The sequence below is a fragment of the Hypanus sabinus genome, chromosome 19 (genome assembly GCF_030144855.1).
Source record: "Hypanus sabinus isolate sHypSab1 chromosome 19, sHypSab1.hap1, whole genome shotgun sequence".
Classification (NCBI taxonomy): domain Eukaryota; kingdom Metazoa; phylum Chordata; class Chondrichthyes; order Myliobatiformes; family Dasyatidae; genus Hypanus; species Hypanus sabinus.
The window spans coordinates 65,596,246-65,616,317 of record NC_082724.1 but is presented as its reverse complement, the minus strand read 5'-3'; the positions used below and the strand labels follow the sequence as shown (position 1 = coordinate 65,616,317).

General features: G+C 37.4%; 1 protein-coding gene across 1 annotated transcript in view; it reads right to left on the bottom strand.

The window, feature by feature from the left end:
* Window positions 1-666: 666 nt before the first annotated feature.
* wdr82 (WD repeat domain 82) overlaps window positions 667-20,072 on the bottom strand; it is a 33,038-nt gene continuing 13,632 nt past the window's right edge. The window contains exons 3-9 of the mRNA XM_059944580.1: window positions 15,415-15,481; window positions 14,096-14,195; window positions 10,951-11,067; window positions 9,169-9,324; window positions 4,259-4,328; window positions 3,362-3,504; window positions 667-2,598 (exon numbers count right to left, since the gene is read on the bottom strand). Coding sequence (XP_059800563.1) covers window positions 2,569-2,598; window positions 3,362-3,504; window positions 4,259-4,328; window positions 9,169-9,324; window positions 10,951-11,067; window positions 14,096-14,195; window positions 15,415-15,481 — 683 coding nt within the window. The 3' untranslated portion in view covers window positions 667-2,568. The remainder of the gene's footprint in view (window positions 2,599-3,361; window positions 3,505-4,258; window positions 4,329-9,168; window positions 9,325-10,950; window positions 11,068-14,095; window positions 14,196-15,414; window positions 15,482-20,072) is intronic.

Below are 20,072 nucleotides of genomic sequence, written 5' to 3'. Positions count from 1 at the left end.
TACTGATTTAATTACTACAGGTAACATATTAAATTTAGTAGAAAAATATATGGAGTAAAACACTACACACTAAACCTATTTTCCCCAGACACCAACAAGAGCTAATTGAAGAAGTCCTACTGGATATTAAAATTTGCACTGAGATATGGAAAGGTATCCCAGAATAGATTCCCAATCTGTGAAGAAATTATGTTTAAGGAACATGATTAGCTTTCATTTAGCCAATGAATGATCCAACAGATCAACAACACACACTGATTTAAAAAAAAATCAAACCATTCCTGAAGATTCTCCCCCAGGGATCAGGCAAGAAATTTTTCTGAACATATTCTACACTACACTCAGCTGCCCGGACCAGTATTTATTCCAACATTACTGATACATCTTGTTTTAAACTAGAGTAGTTTAATAATACTCTGACTGGGCAAAGCCATGGATCACAAAGATCTGATAGCTTTCTAAAGAAATTACTTTTTCACTTGGGTATGGGAAATGGTGCAGTTAGTTCTTAACCTATTATAACAGCACATATGAACAAACACCTGCATTTTCTTTTCAAATAAACACCACCAATAAAAATAATTATTGTAATAGCAAAACACTGATACAATAATAATATCCAAAATTATAAGAAAACTAAAGAAAAACAATGCTGCAACAGCAAAGGAGATTGGGCTGCACTGGAGGTTTAGGACAGCCATTTATGAATTATGAACAAGCAAAACAGAGGTTTTTATAAATTGATATTACTGCTTCCCTTTAACTATCCTAGGTACAATGTTTATTATCTGATTTGGACATAGGTTCAGGACTGCATGTCAGAAACACCACCAAATGAGAATAAAGTTTGTCAACACAATCTCAAGTCAATCGCCAGATGATTTTGCAGCAAAGGTTGCTCAAACTAGGCAGGCAATTTTCTGCATTATGGTTCTATTAGGATTATAAAATATTCAAAACTGTTGGACTCACTTGAAAAGAAATGGTAACAATTTGAACTGTTTCTGACAACTTCCCCATTCCAACAGAAATCCCAATTCTTTCCCCATTAATCTTCAAATTGACATTCAACAGCCTCATTAAAATCTCACAGTAGCTTCCAAAATCCTTTCTTCATCAAAATGCCAAACTTACTTACAGAAGAAAGGTTTTTTCTCACACTAGTTAACCCTACAATTATACTTATAATTATAATATTGTTTTATATTTGACATTTTCATGTTGATTGATGCTTTTCAGAACTGAAACAAAATCAATCTTAGGCCATTTGTTTTGCCAGAAGAGCAAAGGAGAAAGTGATAATGTTTTAGATAAGTTTCTTAAAAATATTCTAATTTCCATCCATACATGAACTTATTAGTAACTTAAGCGTTCAACTTTTTAACATCAATCAAGACTTTCAGCTTTTGCATAACTAACTATCATTTTGACTGGAAAAATTGTCTTTGGCATTTTAATAAACCAAAAATATTAAAAACAAGACCAAGTTACAAAACAGATCTTACAAGTACAGATGCCAGATTGCTGAATTACTTTGTATTTCAAAACTTTGAAGGGGAAGAAACAAAACTGCCGCACTATCTCAAGATAAATAAAAATGTATTAGTAAGCTCAAGTGTCATGCCAAATATAAAAATTGTAGAAACAATACACCCATTGTATTTACATAAAATACATCCCAAAGTTGCTTTAAACTTTGTTCTGGATTTAACTTGATTTAAACTGTACACAAATATACAATATAGTGAAATGGAGAGTCATCTGTGCTGAAGACACCAGCAAGACAGACAAGATGATCATCGCAAATGAACCAAGTCAAATTTTTTCCAAAAACAGGACATGTAAATGCGGGAAAGTGGAAGCACAGAAACTTAGGGAAAACTCAGGAGAGCAAGTTAATATTTCAGGCAAATGGCTAATCTGATGAACAACTAACCTGAAATATTAAATCCTACCAGAGATCCTACTAGTACTACTGTGTATTTTTCAGATTTTTAAAAATTATTTCAGAAAGCCACCCATTCAATCTAAGCAAGATGATAATTTTAAGTGCATTGTCAGCCTTTAACTATGACACACAAATACAGTTTTGGCTCTTATAAACCATATAACCAGAATACTTCATTGACATAAACTGTAGTAATGATACTGATCGCCAACATAATCTGGTCAGCCAAGTTCATGCTCTTAGATAATCTGCAAAGGCCCATTTAAAATATCCATGTTTATACAGTTCATAGTTCTAAAATCAAGTGTAACTGGATTTGCCAAATGCCCACAAGAGAAAATCAAATTACATTAAGTTCAAAATTAGAAGACGCTATGCGAGGACAACGAAGATTGGGAAACACCATCTTCATTTTTTTTCACTTCCCCTAAAAGAATTTCCACAGGAGATATCTGTAACCATCATTACCATTACGGATGGTGTATAAGCAAATTGATTTGGCTCATCAGTCTGATCGTTCAAACTCCTCTCTATAGAGATCTTACAAAAATGTGGGCTCAAGCTTTATGGATTCAGTCCATCTATGATTAGCTTATTCAAAATGATTCCAGTGTTTTTCTTCAGTCATCAATTGTGGGTAACCAAAATGCCTGCAAACAAATTAGAACAGTCACCAGATACCAACTTCAAGTGAATAATGTTAACAAAATTCCCCCAATTACCAAATAATTTCACCAACACTACTTCACGAAAAGGTTAAAAGATATTAATTTAAGTTTATATTGAATATTTACTCCTAGAAATCCTTCATGCTAATTTGTAAAAGACAAAAGCATCACACCAATAGGGAAAACTGTTAAAACACATAACAACAGATGAAAAAGTAACAGTGAGCAAGGAAAAAAAGAGTATGGAAATAAAGACCGCAGAAATATCTAAGAGTTCTCAGATTTAAACTGAAAAACTATTTTCTAAATCTATTCTCATTTGATTCATCAGCACATTAAAAAATACAAGGATTATTACCAAAAGGGAAGAAACTAAATAGAATGAATAATTCTTCATTTGCAAAATGGCTTATTTCAGATAAATAGTAGCATGCCAAGCTAAAGCAAAACTCAAAGATGAAAATGCAATTTAGATATGGTGGAAGGGCAGTCAGGTCAAAGCAGCATTGTCCAGATGAATCAGCAGGCACATGGACAGCATGGGTTTTCTTCTGCTACAATAACTGGCATTTCGCTCTTCCTGAAATACATTGCCCAATATGGAGGTAATCTAACTACTTTATTCCAGGTACCATGTGATATAGTTGGCTAATATAGTTCAGCAATAGTAAAGCAGAAAAAGTCACAAAAAAGAACCTAATAAGGCAACCTACATTTTTTCTAATAAACAAATATACATACTTACCATGTTAGAACATGCACTGGCAAATGTCATAAATTTGGGATTAAACTGAAGACAAGAAACAGGACCTGTGTGTTTTCCATCTAAAACAGCCACCTTCAATCCACTTTCAGCATTCCACACATGAACTTTGCCATCTTCAGATCCTGAAAAATCGATATATAAATTGAGCACTTTCATTAATTTGAAATAAAAGCAGTAACAGCCAAATTGTACACAAGTTCAAAAATAAAATGCCACATTTGAAGTTTGGAGAACAGTTTTACTGGATGCTCTATTCAAGCATTGCTTTGAAATGAGTGGAAGACCTAGGTAGTTCATCACAAGGGGAGATCAAACAATTAACTTCATTTACCTCTAGGGAACCAATTATAATGCACCATAACATTATAGACAGAAGATTCAGTTTTTATTGGTCTCATTAAGCCTGCTTCTTACTTTTGGATGAAAAACAATTCAATTGCATTTGAAAGGAGAGGAAAGTTAATTTTCACTAGTATCACTTGAAAACAAAACTGAAGGTACCAACAGTGAAGTATGTACTGCTAATAGATGCAAGCCATGACAACCTCTGCACTTTACTTCACTGTTACCTTAACTGTCAGAGCAAAAAGCAGTGACAAATGCAATGTATGGGGCCATTCACTTGACACACATATTACCATGTTGAAGTGTGACACAATTTTCTTGAAACCCAACAGTTTTAAAACCACCTATGACTATTCTTCCTTAAAAAAAGTTCATCCCATAATTTCCCTACAATCCACCTACATTTAGGGTGATTTAATGAATAAACAAGCACATCAGTGCTCTTAAAAAAATTGTTAATACACATTAACAATAGCAAAATAGTTCCAATATGCATGAAGAAACTAATGGAAGTAGCATTCTCAGACTTACCTATCATAACAAACTGAGAATCTGGAGTGAATGATGCCTCCAAACTAATGCCCTTATTGTTGTTGTATCCCTAAAACATTAGAAGACATTTGAGCATTAAACGAACTGAGAAATAAAAATATTTTATCTATAAGTAAAATGTTCCTCAAAATTGAACACATTAAACTACATTATATAGTACAAAAACAGAATTAAATTTGTGTTAGTACAGATGCAGCAAAGCAGAAAATGAGCAAATATTATTCTCACACACTCTCATCATCTCAAGCAGTGACACAATTTGAAGTAATGAAATGTGAGGACAGCAAGATTCCAAGGAAATAGATGATAGGAATGAGCACAAAGTATATGTTAAGAAATGTGAAATGTTACACTGTAGCAATAATGACAACAGGCAATAGAAATAAAGGGTTACAAAACTGTGTCTAAGGCTTTATTAAAAGCAGCATTACGAAGAAAAGCAAAGGCAAAGCTAAGCTGTGAACAATTCCAGGCTCCCGACCTTGGGAAAGATGGAAGCTTTGGAAAGCACACAGATTTACCAAAGCAACTACAGGAACAAGAGTCTTTAATTACGTGGAGAGACAGAGAAACTGCAGTTATTCTCTTGAAATCGAGGAGATTTGAGAAAAGGATTTTAAAATTATGAAGGATATAGACAGCAGAGAGATAATAGAAATCAAGAATTAAGGGATATAGTTTAAAAGAACCAAGATTCTAAGAAAAGGATTTTTTTTAAAAAGAAAGTGCATTTCCATGATAGCAATGATAAATTCAACTGTAGCATTCATTAGGGGCCTGAATAAGGGAAAAGGAAAAATCTGCGCAGATATCAAAGGGGAAATGCCAATGAGATAGTTCTTATTGAGCTGGTAAAGATGCAGTGGTCAGAACAGCCTCTTTCCTTGCCATGAGATGTCACGAGGGGTTTGCATTCCTAGAATAAACCATATAAAACTAGAGGTGAATACACAAACTGCTGGAGGATCTCAGCTGATTAGGCAGCATCTGTGAAAGCAGAACAATGGTTTAATCACAACCCTACATCTCGTTAAGAGATCAATTTAGTGAAATTTAAAAATATTAATTCAAGCAGCAGTAGTGAGACACAAGCATCAGCTGTGCATCTGTGGGTGGGAGAAAGTAACATCAGAAAAGGGGTTAAAGGTCCATCAAAGGAGGAAAGGGTGCTTGAAGGGCCAGGGATAGGGGCCTCGCATTGACCAATACTTCTTGCAAAGTCAATTACCAAGTTGAGTGAAGCACAGCAACTGAACACAAACCAAAGTTCGCAGAACATCAGCACCCCTGATACTGATACACAGTAATCCCAGCTGAGGGATCCATTTAAACATTAATACCTCTTGAGGGAAGAAAAATCAAATGGCATAGACTACTCACGAAGTGGCCCAAAACCGCTCATAAGAAAGAGTGGAAAACCATTAACAACTCAAAGATTTTGGAGCAATTAACAGGAACAGCAAAAAAATTGGATGCAACGTGGGACAGCATCCACTGCTACGGGAAAGAGCAGTTTGGAGTCAGCGCAAGGAAGAAACATCACCACTACCTATAAATCCAGGAGATTGCGCGACTAGTTCAAAAAAGGAGACAGCTGAGGAAACAGTAGAAGAAAGCCCCAGATAGTGAGAGGGAAGGCCTCAACCAACTTCAAGTGGACATCAAGAGAGTGACAGTGACAGTGTTGCAAAGGGTTGTGAATCAAAGAAAGCTGCAGAGAAAGAACACACAAGAAAACTGTTCTACAAAGACTCTTTAAAGGTCTCCTAACACCAGAAAAAAAAAGTAAAAAAGTAGAATTTTGAAAACATCAAAGCAGGAACCAGAAGAGCACCTAGAAAAGATTCACACCAACATGAAAAGGCAGGAACATATGATCATTCCATCCAGCATTCCCCCCCAACTCAACCTCCCCCCCCCCCCCCCCCCCGATTTTGACCCTCCAAAAAATGCAGAAAAGTGGAGAAGGCAGTCCAAAGGCAAGAGCGCCATCTGCTCCTGGGTGTAATGGAGTACCATTAATGGGTGTAATGATCCCAAAATAAAAGGATGCAAAAAATATCAGTTTCCACCAATCTGCCTTTTGAATGTCAACGGGAAAATCTTCTTCACTCTAATAGCAGAGGGTGGCCAGCTACCTGGAGAGTAACAAGTAAATTGATACATCTGTACAGAAAGCAGAAATTCCAGGGCTCTCACGAGTGTTATACCTTACAAGCATGATATTGCACCAGATCCAAACAGATAGGAAGGACAAAAGAAATCTCCATGTGACCTTCCTGGACTTCGCCAATACATTCAGCTCATTTCACCATGCACTCCTCTGGGAAACATTTGACTTCTTCCAGATACCAGACCCCATCACAACACTGATGAAGTTGTACTTTCAAGATCTGCAATTGTGCTTCACAACAGCAAACTTTACTAGAGAGACTGGAAGCGGACATTATGGCAGTTTGCAAAACATCACCCTGGCCTTCACAATGGCCATGGAGTTGATTATCAGGGCTTCAAGATGGGTGGTGGGCAGAACAAGTGCTGGACTTTGTTTTCCCTCTATTAGAATGTACATTGACAATATAAAAACACTGACCACTACTGTAGCATGTACCAAGCAACTACTTGGAAAACTACAGGAAAACATCAAGTGGGTCAGAATGAAAATCAAACCCAGCAAGTCACAAAGCATCTCCATAGTCAAGGGAATGCTGAAAGATAAAGTTCTTCATTGGTGATGACCCAATTCCAAGAGTGTCTGAACAGCCTGGGTAGATGGTACAATGCCAGCCTCACCGACAAAGCAGGTGCAGTAACTAAAGCAACACATCACCAACAGCCTGGATAACATCAACAAGACCACTCTGCCTGGAAAACTGAAGCTCTAGAGCTTACGATTTGGACTCCTACCCCGGGTGATATAGCCATTCACTGTGTATGAGATCCCACTAACAACCGTAAAGAAGCTCACGCAAAACAACATATCGTTTGTAAAGAAGTGGTTTGGGGGTGTCCCAAGGTGTATCATTAACATCAGTCTCTATGGTAAAGGAGTCCTTGAACTACCTTTCACTGGTCTTAGAGGAATTCAAGTGCTCCAAGATACATCTACAGATGACACTCATGACAAGACCATCAGTAATGCTGCATGGACCTTATCAACTGGGTGGAAATGGACTCCAGCTGATGTGGTGCAGTAAGCAACAGCAGCCCTTAGGCATAGAGAATCTGTAGGGCAAGTCCAACAGAGCAGGGTGGGGGCAGCAAGTGGACCCACCTAGCACAAGACCACAATTCCAGAGCAAAGGAAGATGGTTGTACAGCAACAAGGAGAGTCAGACAGAAGTACAAAGGCCATCTTCTTGGCTAAGTAGGGGTAATGAGTGCAGAGGGAAAACACTGAGAAGAGGAAAATCTGCAGGAAGAACATATGGAAGATGGAAATATACAGACTTTCTCTTCAGAGCTACATACAATGTGCTTCCCTCACAAAAAACCTCCACCAAACCCAACTTGTTCCCTGTGCCTGATTTCAGCAATGCTCAAGCATATCCTGGCAAACTACAAAAGCCACCTCACACAAGGCAGATACACGTGGCATCACAATCAGGTCTTGAAGACTCTGGCAGCAGCAATCGAGACCAAGAAGATAGCAACCAACTCCTTGCCCCCGAGAACAACTAAAGGACTAGACACCAGCAGCATTCGTCCAGGAGGGAGAGAAAAGACCAACTAATTTCTCTTCTAAGCTAGAAACAGGACAGATGAACATGGTCCATTACTGGAACATGCGGGTCGCCTTTTCCACCGAAAATTGCTACCACTAACCTTAGGCCAGACTTGGTTCTCTGGTCCAATTCATTACAAGCCATCTACATCATGGAACTCTTAGACCCATGGGAGAACTCACTGGTTGAAACATATGAGCACAAGAGATATGCTATGCAGATCTAGCAGCTGAAGCTCAGCAATGGGGCTGAAAAACCAAAGATTGTAGGGGATTTATAGCCACATCTACCATTAAATTGCTGAAGGAGCTAGGGATCCATGGTCATACTCTATGACAAACCATCAGAGCCATATCAGAGGCAGGGGAAAGAAGTAGTCTTTGGATCAAGCAAAACTGCCAGAAGTCATCATTGATGTAGTGGCAAATCAATGAAACACCAAAGGAGGAGGGGATCCACGTGAAAACTCCTGCACGTCAATCCTGTGCCACTCCCAACATCAAGAAATGCTCACAGCCCACTGGTATGAGGGATATTAACATCTTATGTTGTTTTTTTTTGTGGGAATGAATAAACAATAGCTTTATATAAAAAAAAACACTCAATAATGCTCAATAGTCAATAATATTAAGTCTCTGTCTATAGACTGTTGTATACAGACTTTAAATTCTCTTCCAGAAGACTTCTAATAAAACAGACAGCACAAAGGGGAATGAAGACACTGATTAAAAGGAAGACTAAATGGGTGTTACCTGAAAGTAACTGAAACATGCAGAGAACAGGTCAGTGATATTCTTAGTACACAAAGACATTTTGTACAGTAGTGTTAAGAAAAACAACTTTGAAATTCATGTACGAGGAAACAGTGATCCAAATTAGTTGTAAGAGATAATGAAATGGGTAAAAAGAAATAACTGATCAAATACTGCATCGAGAATAGAAGAGAATATCATCAAGTACCTTAATAATAAATTTACTCTGACATAATTGAGAAACAAGGATTTCAAAGAGCCTAGAGGACACACAGAGGAGCAAGAAAAGCAGCAGATTCATACACCATGGAGAATCCATTTCGGTCAATCCAACAAGATCAAACCTGACCACCTGCTCAACCCATTTTTCTGTCAGCGTACAGTTCACCATGAGAACAAAAACTCCACTTACCCCAAACGTCTGCAGTACTGCTCCTTTAAAAGCATCAATAAGTCGAACCATGCCTCCATTGGTAGAGACCAACATGAGTTTTCCATCATTGCTGAATTTCAATCCTGTCCATTCACAGGTCCGCTCATATTGCATCTTGAATGTGGCAAAAGGGCCCTAAAAATAAACAAGCTGGAAAATAAGATCACTTTCTAGTTTAAAGGTAATTCAATAATAAACTTACTTGCCTCAATTTAGATTCCCTTCAGCCTGAGTAAGGAATACTAAGTTGAATATATGTATATTGATTCAGGTACAAGTCCAATCATCCACCTATGGAACATTTCATAACTGTTGGCAGCCAACCAACTGCACAAACCATCCAATAAAGCAGTTAACCAAAAAAAAAGGGCATTTGTTCAAGGAAGTGAATACTGGCGATGCCTGCACTTAAGACTGTTACTCATTAATTATTAAAAGTGAAATTTCATAAAATAGATTTCCAAAACGAAAGACCAGGCAAATGAATTACAATATTCAAATGCAGAGTGGTATGCTAACCATTTTAGTAATACATTTGCATATTCTCTCCAGGACCGCTTGGGTATTCTCCCGGATTCTAAAGACACACAGGTTAGTAAATTGTAGGCATGCCATGTTGGTGCCAGAAACATGGCGAAACTTGTGTTTTGCCACCAGCACATCCTTAGATTGTGTTGGTCACTGACACAAACAACTTGTTTCAAGAAACATGTGACATATATTGCTAACCTTTCATCTCCCTAAAACACCCTAAAAGGAAATTCAAAGCATCTCAGACCTGAAATGTTCCCCTTTTTTCTTTTGAACATTGTTTTCATTCCTGAGTTAAAACAGCTTCGGCTTTTTTTTTAAAATTAGTTTTCCAAGGAATTAGTCCATTTCTCCCAAAGTGAAACTGCAATTGTAAATTAACTACGTACAAGGACAAATCAGCTAAGGGCAGATTTCTCTCCTCTGAATATAATAGTTCTGAAATTGCCATTATAGAGGATAGCTTGTTTTTGATTAAATTCTAAACGTATTTAAGAACTCTAGTTGCTAGCCCAACAATTCTATTGCTATGTCAACATATTCTTAAGCAACTGCAAATATAAACAGAAGAAAATGGAAGTATGCCACCTTTTATGAAAAGAACTGAAATGAGGCCTCTGCATTTCAGAACAAAGGCAACCGCCACCCACTTAGCTGCAATTTTTAAACTTGTTTCATTTCAACTTTTCCAATGTTTGATGAATGGTTAATTAATATTAATGGTTTCTCTATCTATTGTTGCCTATTATTACATTTCAGCTTTTTGTTGCTTTTATTTCAAATACCTGCCAAATGGACACCCCCAACACACAAAAAAATAAGATATCTATCAAGGAGTTGTGGTTTTGCATAGTTAACTTGCAAAAGCAAAGATGGTTCAAACATATTGTAGCAGATGCTACATAAACAGTGAAATCTTAGAAGATGGCATGATGCACAACATCACAGCCACATCAACAGAAGCTATCTGCTTCCAGTCATAGAGCACTACAGCACAGAAACAGGCCTGTTGGCCCATCAAGTCCTGCTGAACTATTCTGCCTAGTCCCATCGAGCTAACTGCTAATACAACAGCATGACACAAACATACTGAAGGAAACTTTGATTCTCAAACTATTAGAATCAAGACTCCACAATCAAAAGAGGAACTGGTGAAATACAGAAAAATCTAGAACTTACCACAACTGCTCAAATTCAAAACAGTTAACCAATACAGCTGATAAATTTTACCTTGTCAAATGATCGCAAATCATAAAGTTTAATTATCTCGGAATTTACGCCAGCTGCAAATATAAGTCCTTCAGGGTCAAAGGAACATGTTGGTCTCCCCTGAAGATGCATTAAGCCCTGGGCAAATGATAAACATAGAAGATTAACATCAGCTGCCAGATATTAACAATGGAAAATTATAGTCAATTGCTCTGCTTTCTCCAAAACACACTCCACATTTAAATCTACATTTAAATCATGTCAATTTCACATTTTTGTTATTTCTCCATATTGCACAAATGTGCTACATTAACAACTAAGCTACCATCAGGACAGGAATAAATTCAGACAAATCTTGCTTCAGATTTTGGTATGGTTAGGAAAGCATATGTTTAACTGCTAAGCACACTTAGGTTGTGAAAACACTTCAGGAATATATTCAACCACAGCATTCAGCACAATGTACCTCAATTGTGTTTTTTTTTAAATATATACTGTCAATAGTCTATGTATTTGTTTGATTGACTTCAGAAGTTAGAACAAAGAATTTCTTTTAAAAAGCAAGCAGAGCTCCAAACATGACATTTCTTCCTTCCCATTTCAAAAGGCTCTGCTTTCTTTTCAACTCCCTGGTCAACTTTTTCATCCTCAATCACTCCCCTTCTTACAGCAATTTCCTATACAACCAAAGGTTGTGTCCTTTCACTTTTTTCCAACATCTACCAATCCAAGCAGGCATTCCCCATTCCCAGGGCTGAAATGGCTAACATGAAATGGCACAGTTTTAAGGTGCTTGGATGTCGGTACAGTGGAGAGGTCAGGGGTAAGTGTTTTGTTTAAAAACACAGAATGGTGAGTGCATGGAATGGCTGCTGGTGACGGTGGTGGAGGGCGATTACAATAGGGTCTTTTAAGAGACTTGTAGAGGTACATGGAGCTTAGAAAAATAGAGGGCTATGGGTAACCATGGGTAATTTCTAAAGTACATGTTTGGCACAGCATTGAGGGCCAAAGGGCCTGTATTGTGCTGTAGGTTTTCTATGTTTCTATACACCTTTTGACCCTGCCACCCCATCCTCCAACTTGAAAACTAAAACTAATTTTCCTCCATTTCACAGTCTGCCAAAGGGTTCTCGACCTGAAATGTTAACTGTTTCTCTTTCCACAGATGCATCCCGGCCTGCTGAATGTTTCCAGTATTTCTTTGTTTTGGTTTCAGATTTACAACATATGGTCTTTTAAAAAATATTTTTTTAATTCCAGTTATTAGTTTGATAAACTGAATTCCAATTGTCAGCTTACAATTGACCAGTGAATGCCAACAATCTGAGAAAAATTCAAGTTGCTAAAAAAAAATGTATATATGCACAATATATATAATGTGGGATCTTTCACAAGAACCATCCAACACAAAATGATATCTTTAATCCAGCAGCTGCCATTACAAAACTGTTGTACATTCCATCTGTGTTAGTGTTAACACTTCTCCAGTAGTTACCATACTCAATCTGGGTACCTAGTCACTGGTAGTTCACTTGTATGAAGGAAATGTCAAGTTAAAATAAGTGCAAGAAAGAGTGGAGAGGATTGTGGTACTCAATCTACATACATTTAGTCTGTCATCTAAGGGAAATGATCAAATTGAGAGCCAAAGCAATTTGATGAATTTGTAGAAAATTATTAATACAAACAGAAACATATCATAATATTACATTTGGTGTCTTTCACAATACCAAGTCAAGCAGCTTTACAGCTAACATACTACTTTTCGTAGATGATACTGAATACTGACCACTTACCCACTAAAATAACAGTCATGACATTTTCCTCATGTAATACCAAATAAATATTTAACAGCACTGATTCTTGGATATTCTGAATTATTCTGCATATGTATGATTGCTAGGCAAATCATCAAAAATGCTCAATAGCTGTTATATTGCATGAAAACTAAATACAATCGGCCCTCCTTATCCGCAGGGGATTGGTTCCGGGACCTCTAGCGGATACCAAAATTCGTGGATGCTCAAGTCCCTTATGCAACCTGTCTCAATCCGGTGGACCTCAGGACCCAGCAGAACCCAAGACCTTATTTAACCTGTCTCAGTGCGGTGGACATTAGGACCCGGCACCAGAGCTCTAACTGTGCAGTGTTTCTGTTCACGAAAATAATCACGATCACAACTGAAAATAAAGTGGAAATAATAAAGCGATTGGAAAGAGGTAAAACGGCATCAGTCACTGGAAAAGCGCTAGGCCATGTCTATCAACGATCGAAACAATTTTAAAGGATAAAGTGAGAAAGGCTCTGCCCCGATGAAAGCTACAATTATTACTAAGCAATGCAGTGGTTTAATTATAGGGTTTTGGGTTTTTGATCCTCCACATCAACCCGGCACGGTGCAGAGCACACTCGGGAGCGATCTGTCACTAGATCGACCTGAGCCCGGCGTTGAAATATACGTTCTTAAGTGTTTTGTATGCATAGAAAGGTAAAATATATACTATATACTAAGACAAATGTTTGACTAACTGACGCTAAATAATACCGGATGTACCTGTTCCAACTTACTTAGTAAGAGGACTTCTAATTTTTTTCGATCCCAATAATCCACGCACATCTTCCTGTATACTTTAAATCATCTCTAGATTACTTATAATACCTAATACAATGTAAATGCTATGTAAAATGGTTGTTATACTGCATTGTTTAGGGAATAGTGACAAGAAAAAAAGTGCTGGAAGAGCACTTCCGGGTTTTCGCGATCCGCGGATGGTTGAATTCATGCATGCGGAATCCGCGGATAAGGAGGGCCGACTGCATATCTGTAACACTCTACCTCTATACAATAAAGAATATTCCTATCCGAATATCCTTACATCTAGAACAAGAAATGGCATTGTTGAAACAGCTTCCACCTAAAGGAGCTTCTTGCTATTCTGCATAACATGTCATGAATCTCATGTTCACCACAGCACAGAGGTAAAGATCAATTAACTCAATCGAAAGCAGTACTGCAATGTTCACCTAAATTGTGTGCTCCAATTCTGGTGCAATACTTGACTGATGAGAGACAGTCTACCACTGAACCGGACTACAAATTCACCTTTTTCAAGACTGACAAAAATTAATTGAGTTATTTAGATGATAGCAAGCAAAATGTACCTGGCAATTTGGCGATCGAAGGTCCCATAACCTGATAGTTTTATCCAAAGAACTAGACATGAAGGTGTCATCCACAGGAGACATGCATAATGCTACAACTCTAAAACGTACAAAAGAGAACAGATGTAAACTAAACTATTTTCTTCACATCTTTATTATTCTAATGAATGGAGTCTGCCTAACAAGTATATCTCTAGGTGATAAGGTACCCAAATAGCTCACATTTTTCATATGTTTTAAAAGTTAAGAGTTAACAAAATAGATTCAGGAAACTAAAAAATATATTGTAAATATTAACATTTTTCTGAAACAAATTAAGTGCATTAGCTGGTGTTAAGTCTACTAATTGGTCAGATTCTCCCAGATGCACCACTGACAATGAGCATTGGATAAATGCTCATCAACCGATCTTTGAACACATTTTAAGCTTCACTTTTACTCAAACAATGCTCAACTATGAAGAATAATCCTATATTCAGCCAGATTATAAGGCATTTTATAGAATCCAATGACATAAAATGGAAAGCCTTTGTAGCACTGGCAGCTGCACCTTCTGCCTTCAAGGAAATTCCACAATTCAGACTTCTTTCTAGATAACACCAATAGAAGTTTTTGCCTGATGATGGTTCTATACCCAAGCACACAAAAACTGGCAAGATTTTGTCTACATTTTTTGAAAATTTTATTCAACTAAAATAAAGGATGCAAGTACACAAACAAAACATTCTACACATTTGGAAGGAAATGTCAATGCATGAAGATCAAAATAAACTGTAACAACAACCTACTTTCGCTGCACCATGGTTTGAGAGAGTTAAGAGTTTCAACTGAGAATTTCAATCTAATTTTGCACACAGAAAAATGAAATGCGTTTTTGACCAGTAAACTACTGTAGTCCAAAAATAAAGTACTTCTACATACCTGACACTACAGTTGGACTTCAAAGGTTAAAGTTGATCAATTAATTTGAAATATTGGTTTAGAAAAGACTGTTCAAAATACCGTGGACAGCAAGAACCACCAAATAAACCCCGATTTAAATAAAGCCTCATAAGTTCTCTCGAGCTCCTGATGCTTAAGCAGACACTGACAAACTCATGAGGGTAAATAATGGAATGGATGTGATCAATCTTGGTAAAGTGGGAAAATAAGGAGGAAGACAGCAAACGTGATGGATATGATTAAAAAGTTGCTAGTGTGCATTTCTGCAAATGTTTCAGGTTGTAGCTAGTAATAAACTTGTTCCCTCCTAGATAAGCTACTGGGCCACTAGGTTCAATAGCACACAAACTGATGGGCCATTTGAATTCTTTGCTTACCTCTTACTGTGGCCATGGAAGTATCTAATATATTTGTTGTCATGAAGTGATAAGTAACGGATAGTATCTAAAAAGAAGTAAAATGGTATTTAATTTTAAACACAAGACATTTATAGATGCTTTACTGAAATTTATTAACACATTTAAATCAGAAGGAAAAAATATTTGTGTATTTATCAGACGGTAGGTTCTTCATTAGCCTGGGTATCAAAGAGTATGGAGTGAAAGCAGGGGAGTGGGGATAACTGGAAGAATTGCATCAGTCCATGGCTGAATGGCGGAGCAGACTCGATGGGCCGAATGGCCTGCTTCTACTCCTGTATCTTACGGTCTTATAGATAACATATTCCTCTCAACATCATTCTCCTGCCTTATCCCCATTGCATTTGATACTCTTACTAATCAAGAACCTAGAAACCTTGTTTAAATACACCCATGGTCTTAAGGTCACCTGGCTCCATCAGTTTACAACTTAACTGGTCCTGAAGATGACATTTAGCAGTGGTGACTGCTTGAAGGACACAACTCAACATTCCATCTTAACTTTTTTTTAAAAAAAAAACAGCTGTGTAGGCCAACTATTGTTCTGAGAAGGAAATTTTTACATGGCATGGAAACCGCATGGCACTTTGGTAATTTTTTTTGTAATAAGCACACACAAACACAAACCACAATTACGCAAGTAAACAATGCCAGGCAGTCAATGGCAAAAATAGATGGTGTCAGCATTCAGCAGGCCAGCGGTTTAACAATGAGATACCATCTTCCATTCTGTGTTTGTTGTTACAATTTGTAACAGTGTTGTAACTTGGAACACTGACAATGTAAACATGTTGAAGTTCTAAAATGTTTCAAAGTAAAAGGTTACGGTTCCTTTATTTAGAAAATTTATTGATTACAGGCAGTCCCCAAGTTACGAACATCTGACTTATGAACAGAGGAAGAATGCCATCCGCCATTTTAAGTCATTGCCATTAACACTGTGTTGAGTGTGTAATTTTGTATTTGGCTTAAATTTTTCTTAGCAAGATTCACCCTAACCCCCTCCCCCTTTCCAATCAGCAGCACCCCCACTTGTTTCAGCACAGGTGGCCTTTAGGACCCGGGGAAGTTCAGGTCAGGACCCGCCGCCCATGGCTGCTGCTAAATCTGCAGTGTTTCTGTTCCATTGACGGAACACGATCACAATTGAAAATAAAGTGGAAATAATAAAGCGCTCAGAAAGAGTTGAAATGCCATCGGTCATTGGAAAAGCATTAAGCTACAGTCGGTCAACGATCAGAACAATTTTAAAGGATAAAGGATAAAGTGAAAATAATGGAGCACGTGAAAGGGCCTGCCCGAGGAAAGCTACAATTACTACTAAGAAACGTACTGATTTAATCATTGAAATACATACGTTTCTTAAGTATGCATATGCATAGAACAGTAAAATATATACTAAGACAAACGTTTGACTAACTGACACTAAATAATACCAGATGTACCTGTTCCCACTTACGCACAAATCCGACTTATAGACAGACTCAGGAACAGAACTCGTTCGTAACCCAGGGACTGCCTGCATATTCATTAACACAATTACAAGGTGTTTAACAAATATATTAGCATAATTTCAAAATTATATTTACATACTGAAAATTCCAGCAACAAGGCAAAGGCCACATGCACAGGAGCACTTTAGTTACTGAGTAGTTGTGCAGCTTGAAGGGAATAAGGTAAAATTATCATTCAAGGTAAAAATTGGATAGGTATATGGACAGGAAAGGAGTGGAGGGTTATGGGCTGAGTGCGGGTAGGTGGGACTAGGTGAGATTAAGAGTTCGGCACGGACTAGGAGGGCCGAGATGGCCTGTTTCCCTGCTGTGATTGTTATATGGTTATAATAGTGCAAATCAATAGGGAACCTGACCAAATCTGGCAGCACATTTTCCCCTTTAAAAGTTGTGAAACCACTTGAAGCAAAAGTGATGTCCCATACTCCATTAGGCCCCTGAAGCCTAATGCAATGGTATATAAAAAAAATGGTGTATCAAAAGCAATTTACTTCTGAAGTGCAGTAATCAATTATGCAGGCAAATGAAAAGACAATGTTCCTTGTAGACCCATACTTTGATAAAGTTTTAAGGAAATTGAGGGATTCTCAGATTCCTGTAAATAATGGGTTAAGGTTGAGTACCAACTATGTCTGTGTATTTTGTTTTGAGAGTGACTGCAGTGCGTTTGAATAATGTCTCACAGCTGCTTCTTTGGAGCAATACAAGGGTTAAAGTTCACACAGATCCACAAAAGATGTCTCCTGATTTTTCACACCTTTTGGTTTTGATAAAAGGCAGTACCTGATGGAAATTAGACAGGACATTCCTTTCTTAATTAAAGCTTAAATTTGGTTTGTATGTTTGTAATTAAGTTTTGGCTCCAACAAACCAGGTAGAACATCCCTTCTTTAAAATTAAAGTGGCTGGAGTATCTATCAAACTGATTGTTCTTTTGTATCAATAGTCCATTGACTTGGCTGGAATGTTTATCAAACTAATTGTTCTTTTGTATCAGTGGCCTTATAAATTGTTACAATTCTGGAAGTCAAACAGGGAACTTGCTTGAACTGCCAGAGGGATGAGAACTCTTCTCCCCCTGTTGTAGGGACCAAGTTCCCACGCCCGCTGAGCACAAAGAAATAAACTGGTGAAAAGTAATGATCTTTTGTGCTGTGGTTATTTGGTCCAGCAAATTTAAGTTTACAACTTGACATGTGGGAGCAATTCCACATTCCTTTTTGTTAAACGGTCAAAATAGACCATGCTTTCCACTTCAAGCTACAATACAGATTTTGTAGGTCACACAGAAGGGTCAGGTCAGATTTTAGAAACTAATTGCCCTGCTTTGCAAGCCTGATATACAATATTCATGAAATTAATCTGGTGACCTCAAACGAAGGCACCAAAATTTAAGTGTCCAAACTGTTTTAATACATATTTACAAGTTCATAGATATTTGTATGGCACTTTTTTTTTGCAGAAGTCTCATTTTGAACTACAGGCTACAAAAGTTTAGCAACTTTGCATGATTTAAACACATTAATATATTCATCTTTTTTAATAGACATTTTTAACTTCAAACACACAAAAAGTTAACGTTACATTCATAGACAGAACAGTTCCTTTAATCTTTTGAAGACAGCAAACACATCCAGATAATAACGCTCAGGCTCTTCAGGTGATGTTGGGCTCTGGCCCAGGCAAGGCAGTGGCTTGTACAGTTAACTCCATCAACCGGGTGGTGTCACAAACCCTCAAACTGTACAAACAACTACCTCTGCACAGGCTCAGACAGTCATACACAGACATCCTCAGTATTGGTAGATCACAGGGTACAGGATTCCAATACCAAACATTTGCAAATACAATACCTAAAGTTGGTTTTCAAAAGCTAATAATGTTGATAAAAGCTGTTTTCAGCAGGGCCACAAACTTTTCAACTAAGACAGAGCAGGTCTAATCAGCATTATCTACCATGTCTGGCGAAATGCTCCAGGTAAACACAGCATTCAAAGCATTAAATGTGCAACTCCATATATTTAATTAACTTTAGAAAATCCCTTATTGTCCAGGAAAGACACTATCTCTTCTTCAACAGAAGTAGAGTTAGACTCCATCAGATTCTCAATCACTTTTGAAACCAATGCAAAACAATTAGGTGAACTGTGTCAATACAGATTCAATCATGATTAAAGTTTACTCCCCTCAAACACAAACAGGGTAGCTCACTGGTTTATTCTAAGCCCAGAGCAAGCTACTGATACAAAATATATCAAATACAGAAATCCACAATAATCACACAAGAGTTAATACAAAGAAAACAAAACATTTTAATATACATGTTTTCATAATGTTTCTGATGAGTCTTGGTGCTTTGACTTTTTTTTAAATGAAGAATTTTTATAAAAATAGTTTGGGCATATACTGTATTAAAAATGTTAAGCAAAAAAGTACAAGGAAATGTCAAATATACACCTCATGGCAAAGGCCAAGTTACACTTCAGACAGTGTTATGCTGAAAGTATTGAACTGGGGGCATGTTAAAATAAAATTCATTGAGAAGATGCTATTGATTAGGAAAAGAACATTGACTATACATAAAGACACAAGAACTGAGACATCTGGGGTCATAACAGTCTGAGACTGACTCGACTTCAAATGTGAAAGTCCTATTGAAGGAATACTTCAGTCTGTAAGAAGCAAAGGAGGATAAGCAATATGTTAATATGTAGAAAGGAGCAATATAGTAATGAATAAAAGAGAAAAGCTTTTAATAGTATAGTGTCTGGTTGGCTGCCAGTGATTAGTGGTGCTCCACAAGGGTTGGTGTTGGGACCACTTCTTGCTGTATTTAAATGATTTAGATGATGAAATAGAAGAGTTGTGTTGAGGAAACAGGTAGGATGCAGAAGGGTTTAGACAGATTAGGAGAATGGGCAAGAAAGTGGCAAATGAAATATAATGACCATAATCATAGTCATGCACTGGTAGTAGAAATAAATGTGTGGACTGTTTTCTAAGTGGGGAGAAAATCCAACAACCTGAAATGCAAAGGGACTTGGGAGCCCTTGTGCAGAACACCCTAAAGGTTAACTTGCTGGTTAAGTCAGCGATGAGGAA